We start from the raw sequence: 24,687 nt of genomic DNA, 5'->3' as shown, positions 1-24,687 counted from the left end.
GCAACGCTGGAGCAGACGCCTCAGCTGGAGGGTGCAGGCACCCCCTGCTCTCATCCTGGGACAGCCAGGTCCTCGGGGGAGGGGCGTCTCCTGGGCTCACTAGTGCAGACCCCGGGGCCACAGGCCCGCGGCGGGGCAGGTGCTGTCTGTGGGTGTGGGCGGTGGCTGGGTCACAAGTGGGCTCCTGGACCAGAAAGCAAAGTGAAGAAGCTGGCTCCAGCCTGAGGTGCAGCGTCACGCCCCACAGGCGCTGCCCAAGGCGGGGGGAGCACCCAGCGCCAGGCCAGGCTGCCCAGGAGGGCAGGGCCTCGCTTGGGGCCCAGCGGCTCCCTCGGCACAGGCTCTTTCGGGGCTAATCGGCCGGTTCTCTGAGGCCCCCACGCCGTCACCTGGGCTGCAGCCACTGTCCAGAGCACCACGGCCTGGGACGTGGGACTCGCCCCGACGTGTGGGCCCCGGCGTGCAGTGCTGCAGAACAGACCGCGTGACAGCCGCTCAGACAGGTGTGCTTCTGATGGGGGGGACGCCTCAGACAGTTTGAAACTGGCACCTGGGCCTGGCATGTGGCGCAGCGGGTCAGGCCGCCGCCTGCGGTGCCAGCGTCCCCATGGGAGCCCTGGGCGGCCCCAGCTGCTGCACTGTGACCCGGCTCCCTGCTGATGGCCAGGGAAGGCAGGGGGAGATGGCCCGAGTACTTGGGTCCCTGCACCCACATGGGAGACCAGATGATGTTCTTGGCTCCTGGCTTCGGGCTGGCCCAGCCCCCACCGTTAGGGGAGTGAACGAGCGGATGGAAGACAGCTCCCCCCCCCCCCCCCCCCGTAACTCTGCTTTTTGAGTAAGTAGATGAATCTTTTTAAAAGCGCGTATTTAACTCGGACATTGCACGCACCTCGTTCGCTGGACTGCCCCTTGGAGCGCTCCTGCAGGTAGTGATGGCAGTGGGACTGGAGGACGCCGAGCCGCCCCACGTCCCTGAACCTGTGCAGGAAGCTCTGCTCCTCCTTCTGCGTGTGCGCGGCCAGCACTTCCTTGGTGAGGCCCAGCGGCTTGAAGGGCTCCCTCTCCTGGCTGAGGCCGCAGGGCAGCCCGGGGCCCGCCAGCCAGTCCAGGGACTCGGGCCCACTCGCAGCGTCTTCCACCGTCTCTGCAACACAAGACCCAGGCCCTTCGACGCCCACCACTCGCGTGAACGTGGAGAACGGGCGTGCTCAGGGCGAGGATGGGAACAGGGCAGGAAGGGGCGGCAGGAAGCCCCAGCCCTCCTCCGGGACGGGCTGCCAGCACGCGGCAGGCCAAGGCGCCTGCGTCTTTCTGGGCCAGTGGGGAGACCACGCTCAGTGGGGGGTGGATGGGACAGCAGCAGGGTGGGGGTGGGGCGCTGGACTGAGTTTCTGACGTGGACACGTCCCCTCACCAGCTCCCTCTCCCAGGGAGGAACAAACTCAGGATTTGCTTTACTCACACCTGACCCTGGGCTGCTCCTGGCCTTGCCCTAGGCATGGGGGGAGGTGGGGGCCTCACCGTCCACCCTTCTGCTTCAGCACGAGCAGACGGCCGCCACCAGGGGCGCCACGGCCCCGTCCCTACATGTTACGCTTCTGGGGTTCCTGGGTCCCCCATACCTTACCCAGCTATGGTAGAGATCTTCGCACTTAGATAAAGAAACGAGACAGCAGACACCTGCTTTGTCTGGGAGCCACGGCTCACCTAGCTCGGGCTGCAGACACCTGCTTTGTCTGGGAGCCACGGCTCACCTAGCTCGGGCTGCAGACACCTGCTTTGTCTGGGAGCCACGGCTCACCTAGCTCGGGCTGCAGACACCTGCTTTGTCTGGGAGCCACGGCTCACCTAGCTCGGGCTGCGGACACCTGCTTTGTCTGGGAGCCACGGCTCACCTAGCTCGGGCTGCGGACACCTGCTTTGTCTGGGAGCCACGGCTCACCTAGCTTGGGCTGCGGACACCTGCTTTGTCTGGGAGCCACGGCTCACCTAGCTCGGGCTGCGGACACCTGCTTTGTCTGGGAGCCACGGCTCACCTAGCTCGGGCTGCGGACACCTGCTTTGTCTGGGAGCCACGGCTCACCTAGCTCGGGCTGCGGCTTCTTGTCCCCGACGTGCACGATGGTGCTGCTGTAGCTGCACTGGCTGGTGAGGGACACCACGCTCTCCGCCTTGCTGGGCAGCGCCAGCGAGCTCAGGTGAGCGCTGACCTCCGCGTGGCTGTTCACCTCGGGGGGCGACGCAGCCTCTGTGTGGGAGAACGGAGCCCACGGAGCACGGTCACGTCAGGCTGTGATGCGGCCCCACGGCACATGAGCCCCAGACACAAGCAGGCCTGGGCAGTGCCAGCACCCACCTGCCCACCTCCCGGTGGGTGAGGGCAGACTGGCCAGTCGCTGTACGAGGCCAGTGCCCGTGCCCCCTTCAGGACTGGGACCCCCTGCACCAGGCCAGTGCCGTGCCCCCATCAGCACTGGGACCCCCTGCACCAGGCCAGTGCCCGTGCCCCCTTCAGCACTGGGACGCCCTGCACCAGGCCAGTGCCCGTGCCCCCTTCAGGACTGGGACCTCATGCACCAGGCCAGTGCCCGTGCTCCCATCAGCACTGGGACGCCCTGCACCAGGCCAGTGCCCGTGCCCCCTTCAGGACTGGGACGCCCTGCACCAGGCCAGTGCCATCCCCCTTCAGGACTGGGACCCCCTGCACCAGGCCAGTGCCCGTGCCCCCTTCAGGACTGGGACGCCCTGCACCAGGCCAGTGCCCGTGCCCCCTTCAGCACTGGGACCCCCTGCACCAGGCCAGTGCCGTGCCCCCTTCAGGACTGGGACTCCTCGTCTCTGGTGCTGGCAAGGCCATCGGCAGCACTCATGACATTCGTGAGCCCAGCTGGGGCTCGAGAGCAGCGCGGTGTGGGGCTGGGCACGGGGGAGGCCCGAGGGCTCCTCCTCCGAGCCCACAAGCCCCGTCTCCAGTTCCTGACTGAACTGCTTTGGTTGTCTGAGAAGGCCTCTACCCAACCTGTGCCCCGGCGGTCACTGGGAGCCACGGGAGGCGAGAAGGGCACTTGGGGACCTGGATGACGGCTGAGGCCACGGCTGGAGCTGTTACTACCGCACACCCACGGCTCGAGGCCACCGGATACCTGTGGCGTGCAGCCCGGGGCTGACCGTGGTCTTGCGGGTGGCGATGTTCGCGGGGAACTCGCACTTCCTCTTCAGCGTGGCGGCCTCACTGCAGCTCTCCAGGTACCTGCGCGGGCGGACGGACGACCAGGAGGCGTCACTAAGGGGCGGGGGAGCGGCCGCCGCGCCGCGGAGGGAGGCGCCGCGGAGGGAGACCCCGCGTACCTGATGACGCCGTCCAGGCAGCTGATCTGCTGGTAGGAGCAGGCGGGCTGGGGCCTGCAGGCCAGCTCCTCGGGGAAGCCCGCCCGGGACGCGCTGTCCGCTGAGCTGTCCTCGGCAGCGGGCACCGCTCTCTCCTGGGCCGCATGACCACTCTGCAGGTCTGGAAGGCGACGAAGCGCCCCTTGCGTCTCATCCTCCTCCCCGAGGACGGACCCCGGTGCCTAAGCCCTCCTGCGCACGCCCATGTTCTCAAACGCGCCCCTCGGGGTGGGCGACCGTAACCTCCGTGGCCCCCAGGACGGCGTGCTGCGGGTTCTGTTCTGCTCCTGGCCTGACTCCCTTGTTTCCCTCAGAGCCCTCGAGTGACAGCCGTGTCCTGCACGCGACACTCAGTGCGGCCACCAGCACGCCCCATAGGCCAAGAACCCTGGTGACGGTGGCCAAGGAGAAACACACGGCAGGCCAGAGTATGGGCTCCGGGTCTCCACTCCCCCAGGTCAGAGGTCTGCGCACATGCATGTGTGCATGCCTGTGGGTACACGGGTGCATGTGTGTGCCTTGTGTATGTGGGTGTGTGCCCGTGTCTGTGTACATGGGTGTGTGCCCGTGTCTGTGTACATGGGTGTGTGCCCATGCCTGTGTGCACATGGGTGCATGTGTGTGCCTTATATACATGGATGTGTGTGCCTATGACTGTGTATATGGGTACGTGTGTGTGCCTTGTGTACGTGGGTGTGTGCCCATGTCTGTGTGTTTGCAGGTGTGTATGTGGGTGTGTCTGCGTGCCTATGTATGTGGGTGTGTGTGCCCATGCCTGTGAGTGTGTGTGTGTGCACACCTGTGTGTATGTGGGTGTGTGTGCCCATGCCTGTGTGTGTGTGTACACACCTGTGTGTATGTGGGTGTGTGCGCCCATGCCTGTGAGTGTGGGTGTGTGCACATGCCTGTGTGTATATATGGGTGTGTGTGGACGCCTGTGTGTGTATGTGGTTGTGTGTACATGCCTGTGTATGTGGGTGTGTGCAGGCCTGTGTGTGTTGGTGTATGTGCAGGCCTGTGCGTGTGTGTGTAGGCCGACAGCTTCCGCGCTGCAGGGCGCACCTGAGTGGCTGAGCCAGGCCCAGAGCCCACGCTGTGCACTGCAGACAGGTTCATCCCACGCGTGTGTGGGACAGGTGGCACCTGTGTGGGCGTCTGTGCGCTCAGCAGGCGTGCGCACACGGCCACAGAGCCCTGGGCACTCTCGGCAGGCTGGGTCCCGGGGGCCAGGCCTCCCCGCGAAGTCAGCGTGCCTCTGTCGGCCCTGCTGAGCCGGGACGGGGCCGCGGCCCACAGCTGAGCGGCCGACACCTGCCCCCGCGCGCAGGGGCCCGGCCCCCCTCACCCTGCCAGATGCCAGTTTTGTTGGGGAAATGCGGGGACTCCTGTCTGTTACCTGGAACACACGTTTTCTTTTGCTCTCCAGGCCCGTGAGAATGGTGGCCTCTGGCTTTGGCCTTGTCAGTCTTGCAGATCTCCTTGAAGAACAAGTGGGCACGTTAGTCCCTCCCTAGCCTGCCCCTCGGCGGGAACAGCCGCTGAGACGCCCCGTGACGGAGACACGCGCTGTGGCTGGCGGTCGAGGGGCACAGCTCCAGCCAGGAGGGGGGGCGGCCGAGTGAGCGGCCCCCGGGGCCCCTCCCCACCCCCGCCCGCTCGCCTGTTTCTTCCGCGCCCCTGTGGTCCCAGGTGCGGCCACTCACCGGGCTCACGGAGGCACGGACCGCAGGGGCCATGCGGCCCTCGCTCGCTGCCCACAGTCCACCTCCCCCGTACTCCTAGACCTCTCCCCAGGGAGAAGGGCACAGGGGACATACGGGCCTCCTCTGCCGAGAGTCCTCGTGGCCATTGCTGTCGCTGGAGGAGGTGTGGCTCAGCAGGTGCTCCTGGGACCCGTTGCTGCCCAGGCTCCCGTAGCCACTGGAGCCACTGTGGGGGACAGGCTGCGGGGACAGTACACAGAGCTGTGGCCATGGCGGCGGGGGGCTGGCACCACGCCCACACACTCACGTGGAGCAGGTGCGTGCTGGTCTGCGGAGCGTGGCAGGGGTGAGGATGGGGGTGGAGTCTGAAGCCTGGGGTCCTGCTCCGCAGATGGACCTCCGGCCTCACTGGCAGTGCCCTGTCCCGGGCACAGTCACCAAGGAGGTGCCCAATGGGGCGTTTGTTTAACCTGATCATCAGCACACGGCTAGGCAGCTCAGTTCTCTCCCAGGCTTTAAAACCACACACGGTGCCACCACAGCTGTGCCACAGCCCATGTGGCTGGGGCCCCAGGGCCGGCACCATGGAAGCTTGGTGGGGCCTGTGGGGGCTGAGTTGGGGCGAGAGGCTTCCTCCGGGCTGCAGCTCAGGTGTGGGGGCCTGAACACAGGCTGGGAAGCAGGGCGCCGGGGCTGGGGCAGGCTGTGCCCCACGGGCCTCAGGCGCATCCCCGGACAACTGGCGCCAGGCCAGCAGTCGGGAGCCAGGGCTGGGCAGAGCCGACGCGCTCTGGAGGGCGTCGGGACGAGGGTGGCTGTCTGGTGCGGGGCACACGCACCTGCAGCAGCAGCCGATGGATCTGCTCCGTGAGCTCCTGAACGCCAGGGTGAGGGGCCTTCTCCTCTGCACACGGGTGGGCCGTGAACACGTCCTCATTCAGGGGACCCCTGCGCCGTTTGTTTGCTTGTTAGAGCTCTCGCTGGAGGCCCCTCTGACCGCTGCATGCCGGCGCCTCCCCTCCTCCCTGCAGCCCCCCCCCCCCCCCCCGCCACCCCCTACCTGCTCCCCACTCTGCAGGAACGAGGCCCCTCCCACCTGGAGGCGGGTCACCCGCACCTATCAGCCTGCCCCGGGCTCCCCTACAGAGCGCCCTCCTGCGCCACCTGCTGGTGGGAAGTGAGGATGACCCGGGGCGCCCCTGGGTGGCCCAGCCCGGGGGCCTGGGAGCACTCACACCCTGACTTTGTGCCTCCCGATGATGAAGGAGACCCTCCTGCTCCACGGGTTGATGAAGCTGGACCAGCTGGTGTCCAGCGTGATGTACTCGCCGTTCCGGGCCCGGAACCGAATGGGCGAGTAGTCGAAGGGCTGCCCGCCGGCCTGCAGGACTGAGAGGGCAGCTGTCAAGGCACCCGGCGGAGCCAACGCGCTGGCTGTGCAGAAACGAACGTTGAGCTGTTTGCTTTAAAAGGAGGGGCTGCTTCCGGCAGAGGATGCACACGCCCGGAGGTCAGGGACCTCTGGGGTCACCGGGTGTGCAGGGCTGGGCTTGCCGGGGGACACCTGTCAGCACCTCCCAGGCCCTGCGGTCAACACCAAGGGCAGAGTCACGGGCTGCCATGAAGGACTCCAGTCGGCCACTCCCGCCTCCGTGCGGGACCCGCTGGCGCTGGGTGCACACGGGTCCCCGCGAGGGCCCACACAGCACGCTGGCTTCCGGCACACGCTGGCGGACCTACTCTTTTTGTGGATGGTGAGCATCAGCGGCCTGTCGCTGGGGTGCAGCTGCAGCAGCACAGGGCTCTCGATCAGGTCCTGGGGTAAGTAGCCCAGGAGGGGCACCGCCCTGCGGGGGGGAGAGCGCTCGTCAGCCCGGGCGGGCGCCACCTCCCGCACCTGGTAAAGGCAGGCAGACTCCCAGCGTGCCCGCGGTCGGGGCGGGGCCTCAGCCGGGGCAGTGAAGCCGGGCAGCACCTGCTCTTCTCCCTCCAAGACCCTCCCCTTCTCACGTGAGTGACAGCCTTGGGCAGGTGCGGCCTCGCCTGATGCCTGCTTAGATCCTGCCTCCTGCCCAGCTCACCCACCCCTCCATCACTGCTCTGGCCACGCGTGCAGGCTGGCTCCTCCAGCTGTCGCCGTCACGCCTGGGGCCCGGGCTCTGTGCTGCTGTGCCTCCTCTGCCACGGTCACCCGCTCCCCCTCCGCCTCCGCGAATCCACGGCTACTCCTGCTTCCCCACCCCCACGGCGTGGGCCTTGCCCGAGGCGGGTTTTCTCCTCCTTGTCTGAGGCACGCTCTGCAGACCTCACGCTCTCCTCTGGACAGAATGGACGCAGTGCCCCTGGCGCCCTCCCAGGTCAAGGCTTGGCCGGAGGAGGGGCAGCAGCCCTGGTGTGCAGTGCCACGTGCACCTCCCGCCAACGCCCTGCTCTGCAGGAACACGAGGCCCCGGGGCTGCCCTACGAACACAGCTCCCAAGCCCCGCTGCCCGTGACCCCTGCTTGGCAGAGACGGGGCCCAGGAAGCCGCATCCTGAGACCGGCTCACCTCTGCCGCAGGCATCAGTGGGGCGCACCGGCTGCCCAGAACGGCCCTCCCCAGCAGGCTGGGACCTGGTGTCCCTGGCCCGCTGCAGACACTGGGGGAGACTTATCCCCGCAGCGGCCCCCTCTCAGGAAGCCCTGCACGCCAGCGCCTCCCCGCCTGCCTCCTCTCGTGTCCTCTGAGGCCGCGCCTCCTCCTCCACGTCTCCCTGTATCTATGAGGGGCTGGGAGAGGGCACATCACGGTGGGACCCGCCCAGAACGTGGCTGCTGCTGACTGACGAGGCCACGGCACCTGCTCCAGCACCGTGGGCAGAGGTACGGAGGGAACCTGTTCCTGGAGCGGCCCCCGGCACGCTGGCTGCAAGACCGGCTTCCGTGGGGACCCTGCCAGTGGCGTCTCCGCTCCAGTGCCACCGCTGGCCGCTGGCAGACACCCCTGCTGTGCCAGAGAGCCCTGGCACACACTTCCCACCCGGGGAAGCTTTTAGGGTAACCCCGTGGCTGCGTCCAGGCAAATGTTTTACCAATTATCGGTCAAGTAAAACCAACAGGGCCTCAGCTTTAACGTCAGCGTGGAAGCTCGCGGGCCTTCGCCGAGGTGAGCGACGCCGAGACAATGCTGGGCGACGGAGCAGGGAATGGGAGAGGCAGAGCGCACGCTGCTCCCCACGCCCGCGGCAGCGAGGGACACTCACCTCTCATCCACGTCCTGGAACAAACAATTCGGCGTGTGAGTGGTGGTAAAGATTCTCTTTTCAGGAGGAATTCTAGGAGCTGAAAGGACAGAATTTTGCAGAGATTTCTGATCTGAGAAATGCGCGCGTAGTTACACCCGCTAGAAAGCACCCCGTGAATTCAGAGCGCCCACGCGCAGAGAGCAGAGCGGGCCCTCCGCTGGGCGGCCCCAGCCAGCCTCCCGGCCTCCTGTGGGCAGCTCTCGTCAACGAGCAAGGGCCACGTTGGCAGGAGCACGGGGCCACGCGGACGCTTCTCTCAGCAAAATCAAGCGGAAGGCCATCCTCATGCTTTCTGCGTGAGATGAGCAGTCTCAGAGGAACTATTTGTAGAAAGATGAGTCACGTATTTGGATTGGAAATTCTCAGCAGAGGGGGCTGGCGCTGTGGCGTAGTGGGTCAGGCACTGCCTCCAATGCCGGCATCCCGTACAGGCACTGCTTTGAGTCCTGGCCGATCCACTTCCGGTCCCCCTGCTTGATAATGGCCCGGGGAAGCAGTGGACGATGGCCCAAGTGCTTGGGGCCCTGCACTCCCACTTAAGGGAACCAAAAGCAGCTCCTGGCTCCTGGCTTCGGCCAGGGTTGGGCCGTGTGGCCATTTGGGGAGTAAGCCAGCAGATGGAAGACCTGTAAATCTGCCTTTCAAATAAATCAGTATTTTTTTTTTAAAGATTTGTTTATTTATTTGAAAGAGTTACACACAGAGAGAAAGAGAGGCAGAGAGGGAGAGAGGTCTTCCATCTGCTCATTCACTGCCCAAATCTGCAGGCAGGAGCCAGGAACTCCATCCAGGTCCCCACATGGGTGCAGGGACCCAACTACTTGAGCCATCGCCCACTTCCCCCGGGAGCAGCAGACTAACCAGGTACCCTGACATAGGATGCACGTGTCCCAAGCGGTGGCTTAAGCTGCTGAGCCAAACACCACACAAAAAAATGCTTTCTAGAAAGACTGTAGATTAAACACAGTGCACATGGCCCAGAGGGGTCCCTGCGTGTAAGCCGGCACCGGTACACCTGATTCCAGGGAGTTCAGAACTGCGTGAACCACTGAGCTGCCGCTCTGAGAATACACAGGGTGACGAGGACCAAGGAGCCACCAGACAGTCTGCATGGGGACTGTGACATGGAAGCCATCAGGGCGACGAGGCCACACGAGGACCGAGGGGGCCGTGACATGGAAGCCATCAGGGTAACAGGCCACACAAGGACCGAGGGGGCTATGACACGGAAGCCATCAGGGCGACGAGGCCACGTGAGGACCGAGGGGCCACACAGCAGTCTGCACGGGGACTGTGACATGGAAGCCATCAAGTGGCATAGCGCCTGTGTCCTCCGGCACTGGGGGAAGAACCTGGGTTCTGTTTCCGTGTTGGGGCGGGGAGGTTCCAGGTGCAGGCAGAGGACGGCAGCCGCTGAGGCCGACTGCCTGGAGGGGTGCAGCGTGGCGGGAGGGCCAGCCAGGTGCAGGTGTGCACGGGCCGGTGGGGCGCGAGAGGCGCGCTGACAGACTGGGGCTCTGGTGCCGAGGGGCCAGGAGGCTGAGGCTCGGGGCGCCGGGCTCCCCGGCTCAGGGCTGCTCTCACTTGGTGGACAGGGCCCTGGGGGAAGGGCCAGCTGGCGCGGGCGGCGTTACCTTCGTAGCCGGAGTGCACCCTCTCTGCCAGCAGCAGGCAGCTGAGCTGGCTCTCGGCCCCGGGCCGCTCCCGCACCTTGGCCAGGTAGGGCGTCATGCGGAAGGGATGGTAGCGGATCTCGTTCTCGTGGTTCTTCCCGACGCTGTGGGGTCACGACAGAAGCAACGCGTTTGCTGCGCCAAGCCCGGCTGGGGCGCCAGCTCGTCCCACGGGACGCAGCCCACGTGGAGGGGCTGGGCCTGGGCTGCCCCTCAGTCCCCCAGCTGCCCCGCACTGAGTCCAAGGGCCAACGGCTGACAGCGGGAAGCCATCCTGCCTTCTTCCAGGGCACCCGCAGACGGGAGGGGAGCTGCCCACCCCCAGGGACGGGAGGGGAGCTGCCCACCCCCAGGGACAGGAGGGGAGCTGCCCACCCCCAGGGACGGGAGGGGAGCTGCCCACCCCCAGGGACAGGAGGGGAGCTGCCCGCCCCCAGGGACAGGAGGGGAGCTGCCCGCCCCCAGGGACGGGAGGGGAGCTGCCCACCCCCAGGGACAGGAGGGGAGCTGCCCGCCCCACCAGGAAGGGGAGCTGTCCCCTGGGACGGGAAGGGGCGCTGCCTCCCCCAGGAAGGGGAGCTGCCCGCCCCCAGAGACAGGAGGGGAGCTGCCCACCCCCAGGGATGGGAGGGGAGCTGCCCACCCCCAGGGATGGGAGGGGAGCTGCCCACCCCCAGGGACGGGAGGGGAACTGCCCACCCCCAGGGACGGGAGGGAGCTGCCCCCACGTGAGGCCCCGGCCCCCTGGGGTCAATGGCCTGGAGAGAAGACTGGCTGGGCTCTGCAGAGGCACACCTGCACACCGCAGGACCCTGGGGTCTGTGCCGTCCTGGGTCCCTCACCCCACGGCTGCCCTCCTCTCTCAGCCCCTGGCCACACTGACAATGTAGCTCATCACAGCCGCAGGGGCCATGGCTCACCGCCCCCCCCCCCCCCCCCAGCGAGGGACGCGGGGCGCGGGGCTCACCTGACCCTGCAGAAGAAAGACTTCTCCTCCGTGCATTCCTGGGTGAAATCTGCGAGAGAGAGCCGGGTCAGTCTCCACCTCGGACCGCGAGGCGCGGGGCGGCACCGCTGCCCCAGCACAAGCCAGACCCCGCTGATCGCTTTCCTGACGAGGCTCCCACAGTCTGGGCGCCGCCCAGCAGGCCGTCCAGCCCGGAGCTCACGCCCTGGGCCGGCAGCGGGAAAGGCGGCAGGCTCCCAGCACGCGTGAGACCCAGCGAGGCAGCCTGCAAGTCTGTGTTTCTTTTTAGAAAGGTTTATTGATTTGTTTGAAAGGCAGAATTAGAGAGAGAGAGAGAGAGAGAGAGAGAGGGAGAGAGATCTACCATCCACTGGTTCACCCGCAAAAATGGTCACACTGGCTGGGGGGGCAGTCCAAAGCCAGGAGCCTGGAACTCCATCCAAGTCTCCCTGGTGGGTGCAGGACCCAAGCAGGTGGCCCGTCTTCTGCTGCTTTCCCAGGCCATCAGCAACGAGCTGGAGCAGAGGGGAGCAGCCGGGACACGAGCCAGCATCGGTCAGAGGCTTAAGGCTGGAGGAGGATCTCTAACGCCGGCACCACCTCCTAGCCACGCGGGGGGTCGCACACAGGCGCCTGCAGCTGTCCCAGGCGGGAGAGGCACGCGGCCAGGGAGGGGCTCTACCCGTGCGGGCTCCAGGGGGTTTCCCACTGCCAGAGCTCCGCGAGGCGTCGTGGGGGTTCTGTGGAATCCGTCTCTGTGGCAGGCTTCCCGTGACACCCTTGGGAATCCGCGTGGAGGAAGCCACGCCCCACAGTGCTCGCCTTCTCCTGCCTGCAGGACTGGCACTGCCCAGGCCGTGCCAAGGCTGGTGACTTCACGCTGGAGGACAAGGGCGCCACGCCTGGGGGCGGGCGGGCAGCAGCTCCGGGCATCGTGGCCCTCAAGGCCCACATGCTGGGAGGGGCAGCCCGAAGTCTCAGGAACGCCTCCGGCCGCCCCGCCCGACAGCTCTGCTCTCTTCCCTCCGTGCTGGCGTCCACTGCTTCTCGCTCTCCGCCAGGCCGCGGGCTTCCCGGATGTTCCTGCTCCGCTTCTCCTCGTGACTCGGAGCGTCGTCTCTGACCCATCAGCCGGGGGCAGCCAGGCTGCTGTGTGGGGGCGGGGCCCAACCGGCACCCCTTGGGCGGCTATCTCGTCCGTGTCCCGGTCCCCTGCACCCGAGGGCTCTGCAGAATCCTAGCAGGGTCCTTGCTGCTCACGGGCACAGTGCCCTCGTCTCTGAGGCCCCTTCAGAACGGCCCTCCTGGACCCCGCGAGGGCCCCACGTCCAGTGACGTATCAGTCACAACTGCTCACGCGCTCTTGGGAAGTTCCAAACTCTCTGGGTCCACTCTCTTTCTTTCCCTTTTTTTTTTTTTTTTTTTTTTTTTTTAGATTTATTTATTTGAAAAGGAGTGTGACAGAGACACAGGGACACAGAGATCTTCCATCTGCTGGTTCCTTCCACAAACGCCAGCAACAGCCATAGGTGGACCAGCCAAAGCCAGGAGTCGGGAGCGCCATCCAGCTCTCCCGCGTGGGTGACAGGGGCCCTAGCACCGGGCCATCTGCTGCTGCCTTCCCAGGTGCACCAGCAGGGAGCTGACCAGAAGCAGAGCAGCCGGGACTCCAACCGGAGCTCTGATGTGGGATGCCGGCACCGCGAGGAGACGCTTAACCCGCTGCTCCAGCCACGGCCCCGCCCAGTTCCAAAGCTGCTCCCACACTGTCCTGTCGTTTTCTGTGGCTGTAACGAGGTCCCCGCGGCCGGGTGACTCAGAACAGCGCTGCAGAGGCTGCGAAGGCTCGGCAGCCCCGCCTGGCTCCGGCAGCTGCGGCAGCTTGTGGCGGGAGGCGGGGGCCACGCTCGGGGGCCACGAGGCAGGGCAGGAGGGCAGCCTCGCACACAGCCGCCTGCTCTCCTGGGAGCCAACCCAGCCCCGTGAGGGGAGAGCTCACCTCTCCTGGCACCCTGCTCTGCCCTAAAAGGCCTCCCAACTCACCACCACAGCAGATTTTAGCTCGAGTCTGGCAGTCGGGGGGGGGGGGCACACCACCTCTGAACCACACGTCTGGCAGGGGCGGGGGCACAGGCAGAGGACCGGGGGCGGCCTGGGCTGAGGTGAGAGGCTGGACGCGACAGGCGGAGCAGCCACTGCACGGAGGGACCTGAGCCTGTATCCTGGGCAGCAGGTGACGTGAGCCCAGAGGACCTCACGGTCTCTTCACTCGGCCGCCTCTGGCCAAGGCCAAGGGCTCTTGGGACATCGGTGTGGGGGCGCCACGCCTGCTCACTGTGGCTGCGGAGGGGTGAGGAGCCACCCACCTGCGGGGAGCCGTGCCCCTCACCACAGCCACGCCACGATGCCGGTCCCGGGGCAGCTTCGTTGCCAAAGCACCCACCTTCCCGCAACCTCTCCCCTCCGAAACGTGCGGAAGACTTCCCTTTCTTCCCTGCGTTCACTCCGAGGAGCCGAACACCTGCTCACCTGCACCTCTGACGGCCTCTCCGGCAGAGGTGGGACGGGCAGAGGAGAGGCGGCGCCGCACCCAGCCCCGGCTCGCCCGTCAGAAGCACCCCCACCCCTGGAGCAGGCGCAGGCCCAGCCGCCAGAGCCTCACCTCCTCGGCTGCACGCGCTCCAGGCCGGGAGCTTGCAAGGCGTCGTGCAGCCGTGGAACACGCTGACATCGTGCGGCGCCAGGAACTCCACGAACTTGGCGTCGCTGAAGGCGTCTCTCTTGCAGTGGAAGATGGAGGCGACCTGCTCCGAGATGTACAGGATTCTGCCCGTAACCAGGGACACAGCCACAGCAAACATATCCTGGGGAGGGGAACACGGCCAGTGGAGGGAAGCTGGGGTCCCTGCGTGGGCGGCGACAGGAGCTGCCTGTTCCTCTGCCAGCAGCAGCCCAGGTGTCCTGCCTCCCTGGCAGGTGCAGGCCATGCTGCTGGCGTGGCCATGAAGCTCCTGGCATCTGGGCTGGGCCGGCATGGGAGGTGGCAGGGGCTCCCTGCTGCACGCCTGGCCGCCTTCTCTCTGCCAGGGTCTGGGAGCTGCCGGCGACTCAGGAGGCCTCTGTAGCCCCCAGCCCACCGCGTGCTCCCTCCCTGCCCGCTGGGCCTCTGAGCTGAGGGTTGAGCCTTCCGTGGGGCCAGCTGCAGGCGACAGGTGGGTAGGGCTGGGCCCCTTCCGAGGCACTGGCGTGATTCTGGCACAGGCTGGAACCCGGCGGCCTTAGTCTGCTCTCACAGACTGAGAACTTGGGGCACTTCCCCCAACGGGGCCTCACCTTCAGCGGGACACTTAAAATGCACAGCCTGAAGCTGCTAGGCTCGGCTTCCTCCTCGCAGTCACGAGGCCCTGGACAAGGGGACGACTGTCCCATCCGTCTCCTCCCCCTGGACCCCAGCTGTAGCTGCTGGCCACGACGACTGGCCAGGACAAGGACGACACTCTCCCCTGGCTCAGTCCGGCTTTGCGGTGACGGCCCCAAGCTGCTGGCCCTGGCCAGGGTGGGATGAGGGTGACACTCTCCCCTGGCTCAGTCGGCTGGCTTTGCCGCGACGGCCCGAGCTGCTGGCCCCGGCCAGGGTGGGATGAGGGTGATACTCTCCCCTGGCTCAGTCGGCCGGCTTTGCCGTGACGGCCCGAGCTGCTGGCCCCGGCCAGGGTGGGATGAGGGCGACACTCTTGCCCAGCTCAGTCTTGGCCAGCTTTGCCACGACGGCCCGAACTGCTGGCCGTGGCCGGGGTGCGAACGCACTCTCCCCGCAGACAGAAGCCAACACCGCTGCACGCCAGGACCCTCCACCCTGCTCCTCTCGGAAAGGCGCAAACTCCTCCTGAAGCTCCGCCCCCGCAGAACTCACCCCGTTCTTCACGACGTACTCGGAGGTGACGCTCTCGACCTCCTCCACGCTGTAGGAGGGCACGTCCACCCCGCGCGGCTGGCTCTCGCTGGACATCAGCAGCTGGTAGTACTCCTCATTGGCTGTGGAGAGAGGCGCTGGCGCTCAGGGGGCGAGGCCGAGACGCACCCCCACGGCCTGGAACTCCACCCTCCCCGTGGAACAGTGGGACACACGGAGTCTCTTCCCGGGACACGGGAGCACAGAAGCCCGAGGGCAAAGCTAGCGACCACGGCGGCAGCATGGCCACCCTTCCCCCCGGTCAGGGGACCGGAGACAGGCGCAGAGCACCTGCTCCCTGCGACCCAAGCTGCCCAGATGCTGAGAAACGCGGAGCCGGTCGGCTGCAGCATCACGCGAGCCCGCCTACGCCGTGCGAGACGGCCACGGCTGCTTGCAGGAAAAAGCCGCCGTCTCGCCTTCGGCCCGGCCTTTCAGGTCTGTCTCTGTTGCTATTTTCGTGTGTGTGACGGACGCAGGGTGGGTGGCGCTCACACCGCCGCTGGCTGGGGACGCGCGGCCTGCGCTGTAGAGCACCCCTTCCCGGCCTAAGGATGCCGCAGGAGCCATGCAGGGCCCCGACCTGTGCTGCACGCACAGCCCCTGCCTGACCGCGACCCAGGAGGAGGGTCCCGCCAGGAGCGGCAGAAGCCGGGCGAGGCTCCATCGTGTGGTTCAGGAGCAGGAGGGCAGCTGAGCCGGGACGTGACCGAGTTTGGGTCACGCAGTGAGTCCACAGGCTGCTGCCGTGTGGCCCAGGAGTTCTGCACGCGTGTTCTCCTGCACACATGTTCTGCACGCGTGTTTTCACGTGAAGCCTTAGTCTGGCTCATCACTGACCAGCTCCACCAGCTCTTTCCTATCCTGCCGCCTGACACACACCCACCGGGACGCAGGGCCGGACATCCGGAGGCCACGGGGACAGATGAGTGGGCAGCCCACCTGAGCCGCGCACAGCGGCTGGCCCCTGCCGCAGGCCATGAGGACAGGGACCAACCTCCCCTGATTCCAGGACCCCTCCGGACACCACGGCTCCTACCAGAGCCCCGCAGACCCTGGGCGTGAGGTGCACGCTGTGGACACGCGTCTCCCACCCTGCTGTCCCCTCTAAAGCCAGAGCAGGAAGACGTCCAGGGACCCGCGGTCTCCTGCCACCCGCGGCGGCATCACTGCCTGCACGTCCTCCCGCGATCCAGAAGCTGTAGTCGGGTCTACGACGCGCTGCAGGGCCCGGGCCGTGCGCGGCCGCCGTACCTTTCACCTGCTTCACGCTGCGCAGGGCGTACTTCAGGGTGGCCAGGGTGCTGGCCTTGCCCTTGGCCTTCCTGTCTGCGGGCAGGTGGACTTTCAGCTCCTTCAGCGTTCTGATCAGCTCTCTGTGCACGTCTGCTTTGGCAGCCTGCTGGCTGCTGTGGGATTCAAGAGAGAGGCGGTCAGATGCTGGCCTCCAGAAAAGAGGCGCGGCCGGGCAGTGCCCTGGGGGCTCTCAGCGGTTTGGCGGTGTCACCTGCTGCAGGCCAGGAGCCCCCTCACGGCGTCTGCAGTCACCGGCAGTGAAGAAGCACCGTGCTGGAGCAGGTGCCGCGGCACAGCGGGGTTCACTGCCTGCAGCGCCAGCATCCCATGTGGGCCCAGGTTCAAGTCCTGGCTGCTCTGCTCCTGACCCTGCTCTCTGCTGTGGCCTGGGAAAGCAGCAGCAGATGCCCAAGTGCTTGGGCCCCTGCACCCACGTGGGAGACCTGGGTGGAGTTCCAGGCTCCTGGCTTTGGCCTGGCCCAGTGCTGGCCATAGTGGCCATTCAGGCAGTGATCCAGATGGATTCTCTCTCTCTAACTCTGCCTTTCAAATAAATAAATAAATCTTTTATTAAAAAAAAAAAGTCCCTGCTCTACCCAAGGGACCTTCCAGGGTTAGAGTGAGACCTCGCCCAGGAAGGGCCGGCAGACAGACGGCACCACGGCACCTCCACGCTGCGCTGTCCTGGCCTGGCCCACGCAGAAAGGGAATGGGGCGGGAGGCAGGTTACCGAGGACAGCAGCAACCCCTGGGACACGAAGGCAAACCATGCGCTCAGAGGACAGAACGGGGGCACGGCTGGGAGGGGACGGAGTGGGGGCCTGGCTGACGGCAGGGCCGTCGGGGCAGAGGGGCAGGGTGGTGCGGGGCCCAGGACGCAGGGCTGCAGTCTGCTCTGGAGGGGACGGCAAAGGGTCTGTGGACAAAAGGGTAAAATGGCCACAAACTCCTAAAGAGGACAAAGAACGTTCCAGGTGGAGCTGCCCAAGGCTCAGGCAGGGTTTGCTTCCTGTGGAGCCTGGAGGGGCGCAGGAGCTGGGGCCACGTGCAAAGGCCCCGAGCAGCCTGCAGGGACACGCGGCCGGGCTCTCGTGGACACAGCTGTGCAGACTAACGGGCTCGCACAGAGCTTCAAGAGTCGCATCACTCAGAAAAATGGCCCCGCACTCCCAGTCTCCCCGTGACTCTGCAGGCCCAGAGAGGGCGGGGCAGCCGCACCCGCAGCCGCTGGCACACAGGCTGTGTTCAGACTCTGCCATCGTGAGGCCAAAGGCGGCTGGGCTGTAGGAACAAGGGAGGGCCCAGCTCAGAGCGGCCGAGGCCCCCGGCCAGCAGGGAGGGCAGGCCTTCAACGCCCACTGCGAGACGAATTACAGGGAGCCAAGCGAAAACTGCAACACAGCGCCCTCCGCCCTCCGCCCTCCGCCCTCCGCCCTCCGAAAACGAAGCCCGGCAAGTGCAGGCGCAAGGAGAAAGCGGCGCCTTCGTGCTGTCAGCGGCCGCGGCGTGGGCAGGAGCTGCCGGCTGGGCTACGCCTGCGCCTGCCAGGAGCCCGCTGCTCTCCCTACAGAGACGCACGACTGGCAGCGGCACCGTTATCAGCGCAGACTAGCAAATTTCGTTATTCTAAGTTAATGACATTTTCAAAACTCTTGAAAATTCTGGGTGGGCACGATTTGAAGGCTACAAAACTATTGAACTACCCTGGAAACGACACGCAGGGAAGCCCACGACCCGCTCGGCCTCCGCGCGGCCCGAGCTCAACCTACCCCTGGCGGGCGTCTGGCGGCTCCACCAGCATGCCCAGCTCCTTGCCGCTGTCGTCACAGTCGCTGCCCTGAGACTCCCGCCCCATGGAGCTGTTCTCGTTGGCTTCATTCCCGCTGGAGCCACTGCTCATGTCCACGTCTTCCTGGACAGGGGCTTTACCAGGCCGGGGGTCCAGGGGCTCCACGCGGGGGTGACCGGCGCTGGGCGCAAATTCCACGTAGCCGTTCATGGTGGGCTCCGGAGTCAACCTGGGGAGTGAGAGGAATGGTGCCAAACGTTAAAAAGAGCACGCACAGGCGACCACCGGCGGCACCGGAAGAGCGCTGCGGTTCTCTCCACAGACCACGTGTTGACACCTGACCACTCTTGCTTACTGGGCTGCCTGCTGATGGGCACGCAGCAGGAAGACAGGGGAACCAGGCAGCCCTGGCTTGACAGTGGGGGGCACACAAGAACACGGACCGTCCCCAGCCAGGATGGGGAGCTTCGGCAGGAGCGGAGAGTCCCACGGAACGGGTGGCAGGGCCTGGGGTCAGCGGGGAAACTGGCGTCAGGGATCCTGACCATCACGGCACAGCGAAGCCACAGGTGAGGGCGGAGGTGGAGGGGCTGCGGGGCAGAGGAGGCTGGAAGTGGGGCTCCACATGGCCCAGGCCCAGCAGGGGCGCATCTCACCCCCCTCCCCACAACGTGCGGGTTCCAGCGCCTGATGGAGATGTGTGCAGGCCGGGTAGAGGCAATGGGAAGGCGGCCTCACCTCTGCCCAGAAAGTGACCAGCATGGTCCCAGCCAGAAGCCAGCGATGCATGGGGGCCTGGGGACGGTGGCCAGAGGAAGGAGTGGCGGAGGCCCCCGGCACCCAGATAACCCCCCAGCTCCCTCCTCCTGCCTTCCAATCTTCCCGCCCCCGAGGGAAGCCAGAGCCTACAGCGACAGACACGCTGACTCTGGCCGGGTCCCCGAGGCACCGTGCACTTGCAGTTGCCCTGTGCTCAGGGGACGGATCGGAGGCCTGCAGAGAGCGCCTGGGGGGCTGAGCCGGGGCCTGGCTGGTGCCGGCGGCCACAGTGCAGTCCTGGGTAACCCCGGATGTAGCGCCCCCTTCCATGGCCACGCCGGCAGGGGTGGGTGACTCCCCCAAAGCCACAGTGCAAGGTGGTGGCTTCCAGACCAGCCTGACTGTGAAGATGGGGACCCCACCCCACCCCGGGCCGCTTCTCTGTGCACTGACTACAGCCCAGCGTGGCACTGCTCCTGCTACACGGCGGCGGCTGGGAAGGGTCCCCGGCCTCCCGACGACACACAGGCACTTCCTGCTGGTTGTAGTGTGGGCGGAAGGGGAGCCGAGGGCGGCACTGGCTCCTGGAGATGCCACCCCTGCCAGAGGGACAGAGGGACACACGGACGGCCACCCCAGGAAGCGCTTCCAGGGGGCCTGCAGCTCTCCCTGGACACATCTCCCCCAGTGAACCCTGAGGTCCCCCTCCCCAACGGGGCCACCCCGCCCCCGGCAACGCTGTGCTGGCCTCACCAGCAGGGACCAGATTCTAACCTCTGGTGGCAGCGAGGAGTCTCACCCGGCCGCGGGGAGGGGGCCTGCAGGCAGGCAGCTCGGGGCTGACAAGGCCTCCTCGTGTTCACAGCCAGCAAACAGAAAAAGCCAACATGGGGCTTTCGAGAAGACCAAGACGGCCCTCGTGGCATGGAGGAGGCCAGCCTCTTGTGGCCGGCACCTGCTCACCGGCACAAATAAGAACTGCCGGAGACGGACACGAAACAAGCAGGGAAGGAGGAGACGCAGCCGCGGGCTGACACGGAGGCCCCACCGCAGGACACGAGGCCGGAGGACAGGAGGCCCCACCGCAGGACACGAGGCCCCACTGCAGGACACGAGGCTGGAGGACAAGAGGCCCCACCGCAGGACACGAGGCCCCACCGCAGGACACGAGGCCAGAGGACAGGAGGCCCCACCGCAGGACACGAGGCCGGAGGACAGGAGGCCCCACCGCAGGACACGAGGCCGGAGGACAGGAGGCCCCACTGCAGGACACGAGGCCCCACAGCAGGACACGAGGCTGGAGGACACGAGGCCCCACAGCAGGACACGAGGCTGGAAGGACGCGGCTCAGGGGCAGCCACGGAGCAAGGGGCTTCTGCAAGAGACAGACACTCGGGAGGAAGAGAGGGGAGGGCCTCGGGGTCAGAGGGCATGGAGGAAGGCTGGGTTCCCTGCCGCCAACAGCTCGTTCTGAGAATGACACCAGAAAGACGGGACAGAGACCGTAAGGAGAGACGTGAGGACGGCCACCCTCGGCCGAGGACAGAGACCCTCAGGAGACACACGTGAGGATGGCCACTCTCAGACGAGGACAGGGACCCTCAGGAGACACGCGAGGACAGCCACCCTCAGCCGACGACAGAGACCCTCAGGAGAGACAAGAGGACAGCCACCCTTGGCTGACGACAGAGACCCTCAGGAGAGACAAGAGGACGGCCACCCTCAGACGAGGACAGGGACACTAAGGAGAGACGCGAGGACGGTCACCCTCAGATGAGGACAGAGACCCTCAGGAGACACACGCGAGGACGGTCACCCTCAGATGAGGACAGAGACCCTAAGGGGACACACGAGGACGGCCACCCTCGGCCGAGGACAGACTGGAATTGCTGCTCAGAGCCCCGCCAGGCAAAGCTCTGCCCGCCCCCGAGGAGAAGGAGACCCCACCTGCGAGGAGAAGGAGACCCCACCTGCGAGGAGCAGGAGACCCCACCTGCGAGGAGAAGGAGACCCCACCTGCGAGGAGAAGGAGACCCCACCTCCGAGGAGAAAGGAGACCCCACCTGCGAGGAGAAGGAGACCCCACTGGCATCCAAACAGGACAGGCCGGCGCCGCGGCTCACTAGGCTAATCCTCGGCCTAGCGGCGCCGGCACACCGGGTTCTAGTCCCGGTCGGGGCGCTGGATTCTGTCCCGGTTGCCCCTCTTCCAGGCCAGCCCTCTGCTGTGGCCAGGGAGTGCAGTGGAGGATGGCCCAGGTGCTTGGGCCCTGCACCCCATGGGAGACCAGGAAAAGCACCTGGCTCCTGGCTCCTGCCATCGGATCAGCGCGGTGCGCCGGCCGCAGCGCGCCGGCCGCGGCGGCCATTGGAGGGTGAACCAACGGCAAAGGAAGACCTTTCTCTCTGTCTCTCTCTCTCACTGTCCACTCTGCCTGTCAAAAAAAACAAACAAACAAACAAAAAAAAAACAAAACAAACAGGACAAACAAGCAGGTCACCCAACAAAGGACGAAAAACCGCTGTTCTCACACCTCTGCTCTGCCCCGGGCCACTTCAGAAGCTGAGGCCCCCACACGGCCTGGCAGCACACGGCAGGCGGGGGAACAAGTCCCAGTCCGGACAGGCAGGCGGCCAGCAACGCCCGGGGCTCCCAGACACCTGCCCACAGCGTCCTTCCTACTCCGGGCAGAACACACGGAGCTGCGGCCAAGTCAGCGACAGACGGAGGTGACGGAGGTGACGGCGCGCGGGCCGCTCCCCCGGAGCAACACCCACCGGGCTGAACTCGCGGAGACAGCCGACCTCCCCGCACCGGGAAGAGCGGAGGCCGGGGTTGCTCCGCTTCCCCGTCAGGCTACAGAACATCCCAGGACGGACTGCAGCAGAGGGCAGAGGCCCCGGCGCGCGGTGGTATAATAATAACGTAGGCGACGCTGCTGCCTGCGACGTCGGAGTCCCATGTGGGCTCCGGTTCGAGTCCCGGCTGCTCCACTTTGTCACGCTCCCTGCTCAGGCACCTGGGAAAAGGGCAGAAGCTGGCCCAAGTGCTTGAGCCCTGCACCCGTGTGGGAGACCCGGATGGAGCTCCTGCCTCCTGGCGCCGGGCTTTGCAGCTACTTGGGGAGTGGACGAGCAGGTGGAAGGTCCCTGGGTCCCTTTCTAACTCTACCTTTCACGTAAAAAAAGAAAAAAATGACCACGTCTTCCTGGAGGGAAGCTCTTCTCACTTCCAGGGAGCTGAGGCAGACACGCATGCACACGTGCACAGGGTGGGTGAGCGTGGAACAGCACACGCATACACACGTGCACGAGGCGGGTGAGCGTGGGACAGCACACGCACACGTGCACGAGGCGGGTGAGCGTGGGACAGCACACACATGCACACGTGCACGAGGCGGGTGAGCGTGGGACAGCACACGCACACGTCTACAAGGTGAGTGAGCGTGGGACAGCACACACACATGTGCACGAGGCGGGTGAGCGTGGGACAGCACACGCACACGTGCACGAGGTGGGTGAGCGTGGGACAGCACACGCACACGTGCACAGGGCGGGTGAGCGTGGGACAGCACACGCACACGTGCACAGGGCGGGTGAGCGTGGGACAGCACACGCACACGTGCACAGGGCGGGTGAGCGTGGGACAGCACACGCACACGTGCACGAGGTGGGTGAGCGTGGGACAGCACACGCACACGTGCACGAGGCGGGTGAGCGTGGGACAGCACACGCACACGTGCACGAGGCGGGTGAGCGTGGGACAGCACACGCACACGTGCACAAGGTGAGCGCGGAACAGCACATGCACACATGCACAGGGTGGGTGAGCGTGGGACAGCACACGCACATGTGCACAGGGTGGGTGAGCGTGGGACAGCACACGCACACGTGCACAAGGCGGGTGAGCGTGGGACAGCACACGCACACGTGCACGAGGTGGGCGAGCGTGGAACAGCACACGCACACGTCTACAAGGCGGGTGAGCGTGGGACAGCACATGCACACGTGCACGAGGCGGGCGAGCGTGGAACAGCACATGTGCACAGGGCGGGTGAGCGTGGAACAGCACGTGCACACGTGCACGAGGAAGGTGAGCGTGGGATAGCACACGCACACGTGCACGAGGTGGGTGAGCGTGGGACAGTAAACACTCAGAACCGCCCACAGGGAAGCGGCTGCCCCTCTCCCAGGGTGCCTCGTCCAGCTTCCAGGGGGCATCCTGGCTCCACCTGGCCCCGCTGTGGTCGGAACAGTGGTGTGGGATCTGGGAAAGAAAAGCCAGTTCCCACCAGGCCTGCGCACAGACCCTCGCTCAGAGCACGGCCCTGGCGTGCAGAGTGCAGCCCCCGGGCACCCCTTGGGCAGGAGCGAGAGCAATGGAAGCAACGGCAGGGAAGGCGGGGAAGGTTCGGGGTGGCCAGGAAGGCCGCAGGTACTTGAGTCTCCGTGACTGTCCTCAGTCCTCAGGCCAGCAGCCGCCTGCTCCGTCCTCACAATGCCAGCACCTGTGCTGGATGCCCCGGCTTCACACCTGAGGTGACCTGGGGGAGGCGCCACACCCCGGGGGGCCCACTTCACACCTGAGGTCACCTGGGGGAGGCGCCACACCCCGGGGGGCCCACTTCACACCTGAGGTGACCTGGGGGAGGCACCACACCCCGGGTGGGCCCACTTCACACCTGAGGTCACCTGGGGGAGGCGCCACACCCCGGGGGGACCCACTTCACACCTGAGGTGACCTGGGGGAGGCGCCACACCCCGGGGGGGCCCACTTCACACCTGAGGTGACCTGGGGGAGGCGCCACACCCCGGGTGGGCCCACTTCACACCTGAGGTGACCTGGGTGAAGACCACACCCCGGGGGGGCCCACTTCACACCTGAGGTGACCTGGGGGAGGCGCCACACCCCGGGTGGGCCCACTTCACACCTGAGGTGACCTGGGGGAGGCGCCACACCCCGGGTGGGCCCACTTCACACCTGAGGTGACCTGGGGGAGGCGCCACACCCCGGGGGGACCCACTTCACACCTGAGGTGACCTGGGTGAAGACCACACCCCGGGTGGGCCCACTACACACCTGAGGTGACCTGGGGGAGGCGCCACACCCTGGGTGGGCCCACTTCACACCTGAGGTGACCTGGGGGAGGCGCCACACGCCACTTGGGCCCTCACTTCCCCAGAGGCCTGGACGGGGGGCACAGCTGGCAGGAAATCCGCTCCCAGCTCTGCCCCAAGTGGGCTGCTTGGGAGCCCTGTCCCAGGAGGCTGCGTGGCCTGCGGGCGTCTGTCCCCGGCGCCCTCCTGTGGGTGCGTCCAGGACTTGCCTCCTCCTTTCTTGCTGCCCTGACCTAGACTGCTTCGAGGGAACTCAAACCAAAACTCAGACCTGAGGAGAGGGAGACCCTGGGCAGCAGCTGGGGGAGTGCAAGGGCCCTGAGGTGGACGAGGCTGGAGCCGCAGAGAGGCCAGATCATGAAGAGCCTGGCGGGCAGGGGCCGAGGGGTGGCTTTCTTCTGGGGGGGCTTCTGGAGACGCTCGGCTCCTGGCCCTCACGCCCGACCACACCGTGACTCTCACTCGGCTCCTGGCCCTCACGCCCGACCACACGGTGAGTTCACACTGGGCTCCTGGCCCTCACGCCCGACCACACGGTGAGTTCACACTTGGCTCCTGGCCCTCACACCTGACCACACGGTGAGTTCACACTGGGATCCTGGCCCTCACACCCGACCACACGGTGAGTTCACACTGGGCTCCTGGGCCCTCACACCCGACCACACCGTGACTCTCACTCGGCTCCTGGCCCTCACGCCTGACCACACGGTGAGTTCACACTGGGCTCCTGGCCCTCACGCCCGACCACACCGTGACT

General features: G+C 66.3%; 1 protein-coding gene across 7 annotated transcripts in view; it reads right to left on the bottom strand.

Annotated features, from left to right (window-relative positions):
• PER2 (period circadian regulator 2) overlaps positions 1-24,687 on the bottom strand; it is a 35,436-nt gene that overhangs the window by 6,764 nt on the left and 3,985 nt on the right. For all 7 annotated transcript variants that reach the window (XR_016231320.1, XR_016231321.1, XM_070071477.2 and 4 more), the window contains exons 2-17: positions 18,035-18,283; positions 16,224-16,378; positions 14,931-15,052; positions 13,680-13,881; positions 11,018-11,066; positions 10,012-10,154; positions 8,336-8,414; positions 6,834-6,940; positions 6,329-6,482; positions 5,933-6,041; positions 5,208-5,333; positions 4,787-4,868; positions 3,352-3,511; positions 3,147-3,253; positions 2,087-2,251; positions 893-1,147 (exon numbers count right to left, since the gene is read on the bottom strand). Coding sequence is in view for 5 of the 7 variants with exons in the window: in XM_070071477.2 (XP_069927578.2) it covers positions 893-1,147; positions 2,087-2,251; positions 3,147-3,253; positions 3,352-3,511; positions 4,787-4,868; positions 5,208-5,333; positions 5,933-6,041; positions 6,329-6,482; positions 6,834-6,940; positions 8,336-8,414; positions 10,012-10,154; positions 11,018-11,066; positions 13,680-13,881; positions 14,931-15,052; positions 16,224-16,378; positions 18,035-18,264 (2,245 nt within the window). In the remaining 2 variants the exon portion in view is untranslated. The remainder of the gene's footprint in view (positions 1-892; positions 1,148-2,086; positions 2,252-3,146; positions 3,254-3,351; positions 3,512-4,786; positions 4,869-5,207; positions 5,334-5,932; positions 6,042-6,328; positions 6,483-6,833; positions 6,941-8,335; positions 8,415-10,011; positions 10,155-11,017; positions 11,067-13,679; positions 13,882-14,930; positions 15,053-16,223; positions 16,379-18,034; positions 18,284-24,687) is intronic.

The sequence above is a fragment of the Oryctolagus cuniculus genome, chromosome 3, assembly GCF_051225735.1.
Source record: "Oryctolagus cuniculus isolate XC-2025 breed Fujian yellow rabbit chromosome 3, ASM5122573v1, whole genome shotgun sequence".
Lineage (NCBI taxonomy): Eukaryota > Metazoa > Chordata > Mammalia > Lagomorpha > Leporidae > Oryctolagus > Oryctolagus cuniculus.
Note: the sequence above shows the minus strand (reverse complement) of the source record. Positions and strands in the feature narration are given on the sequence as shown.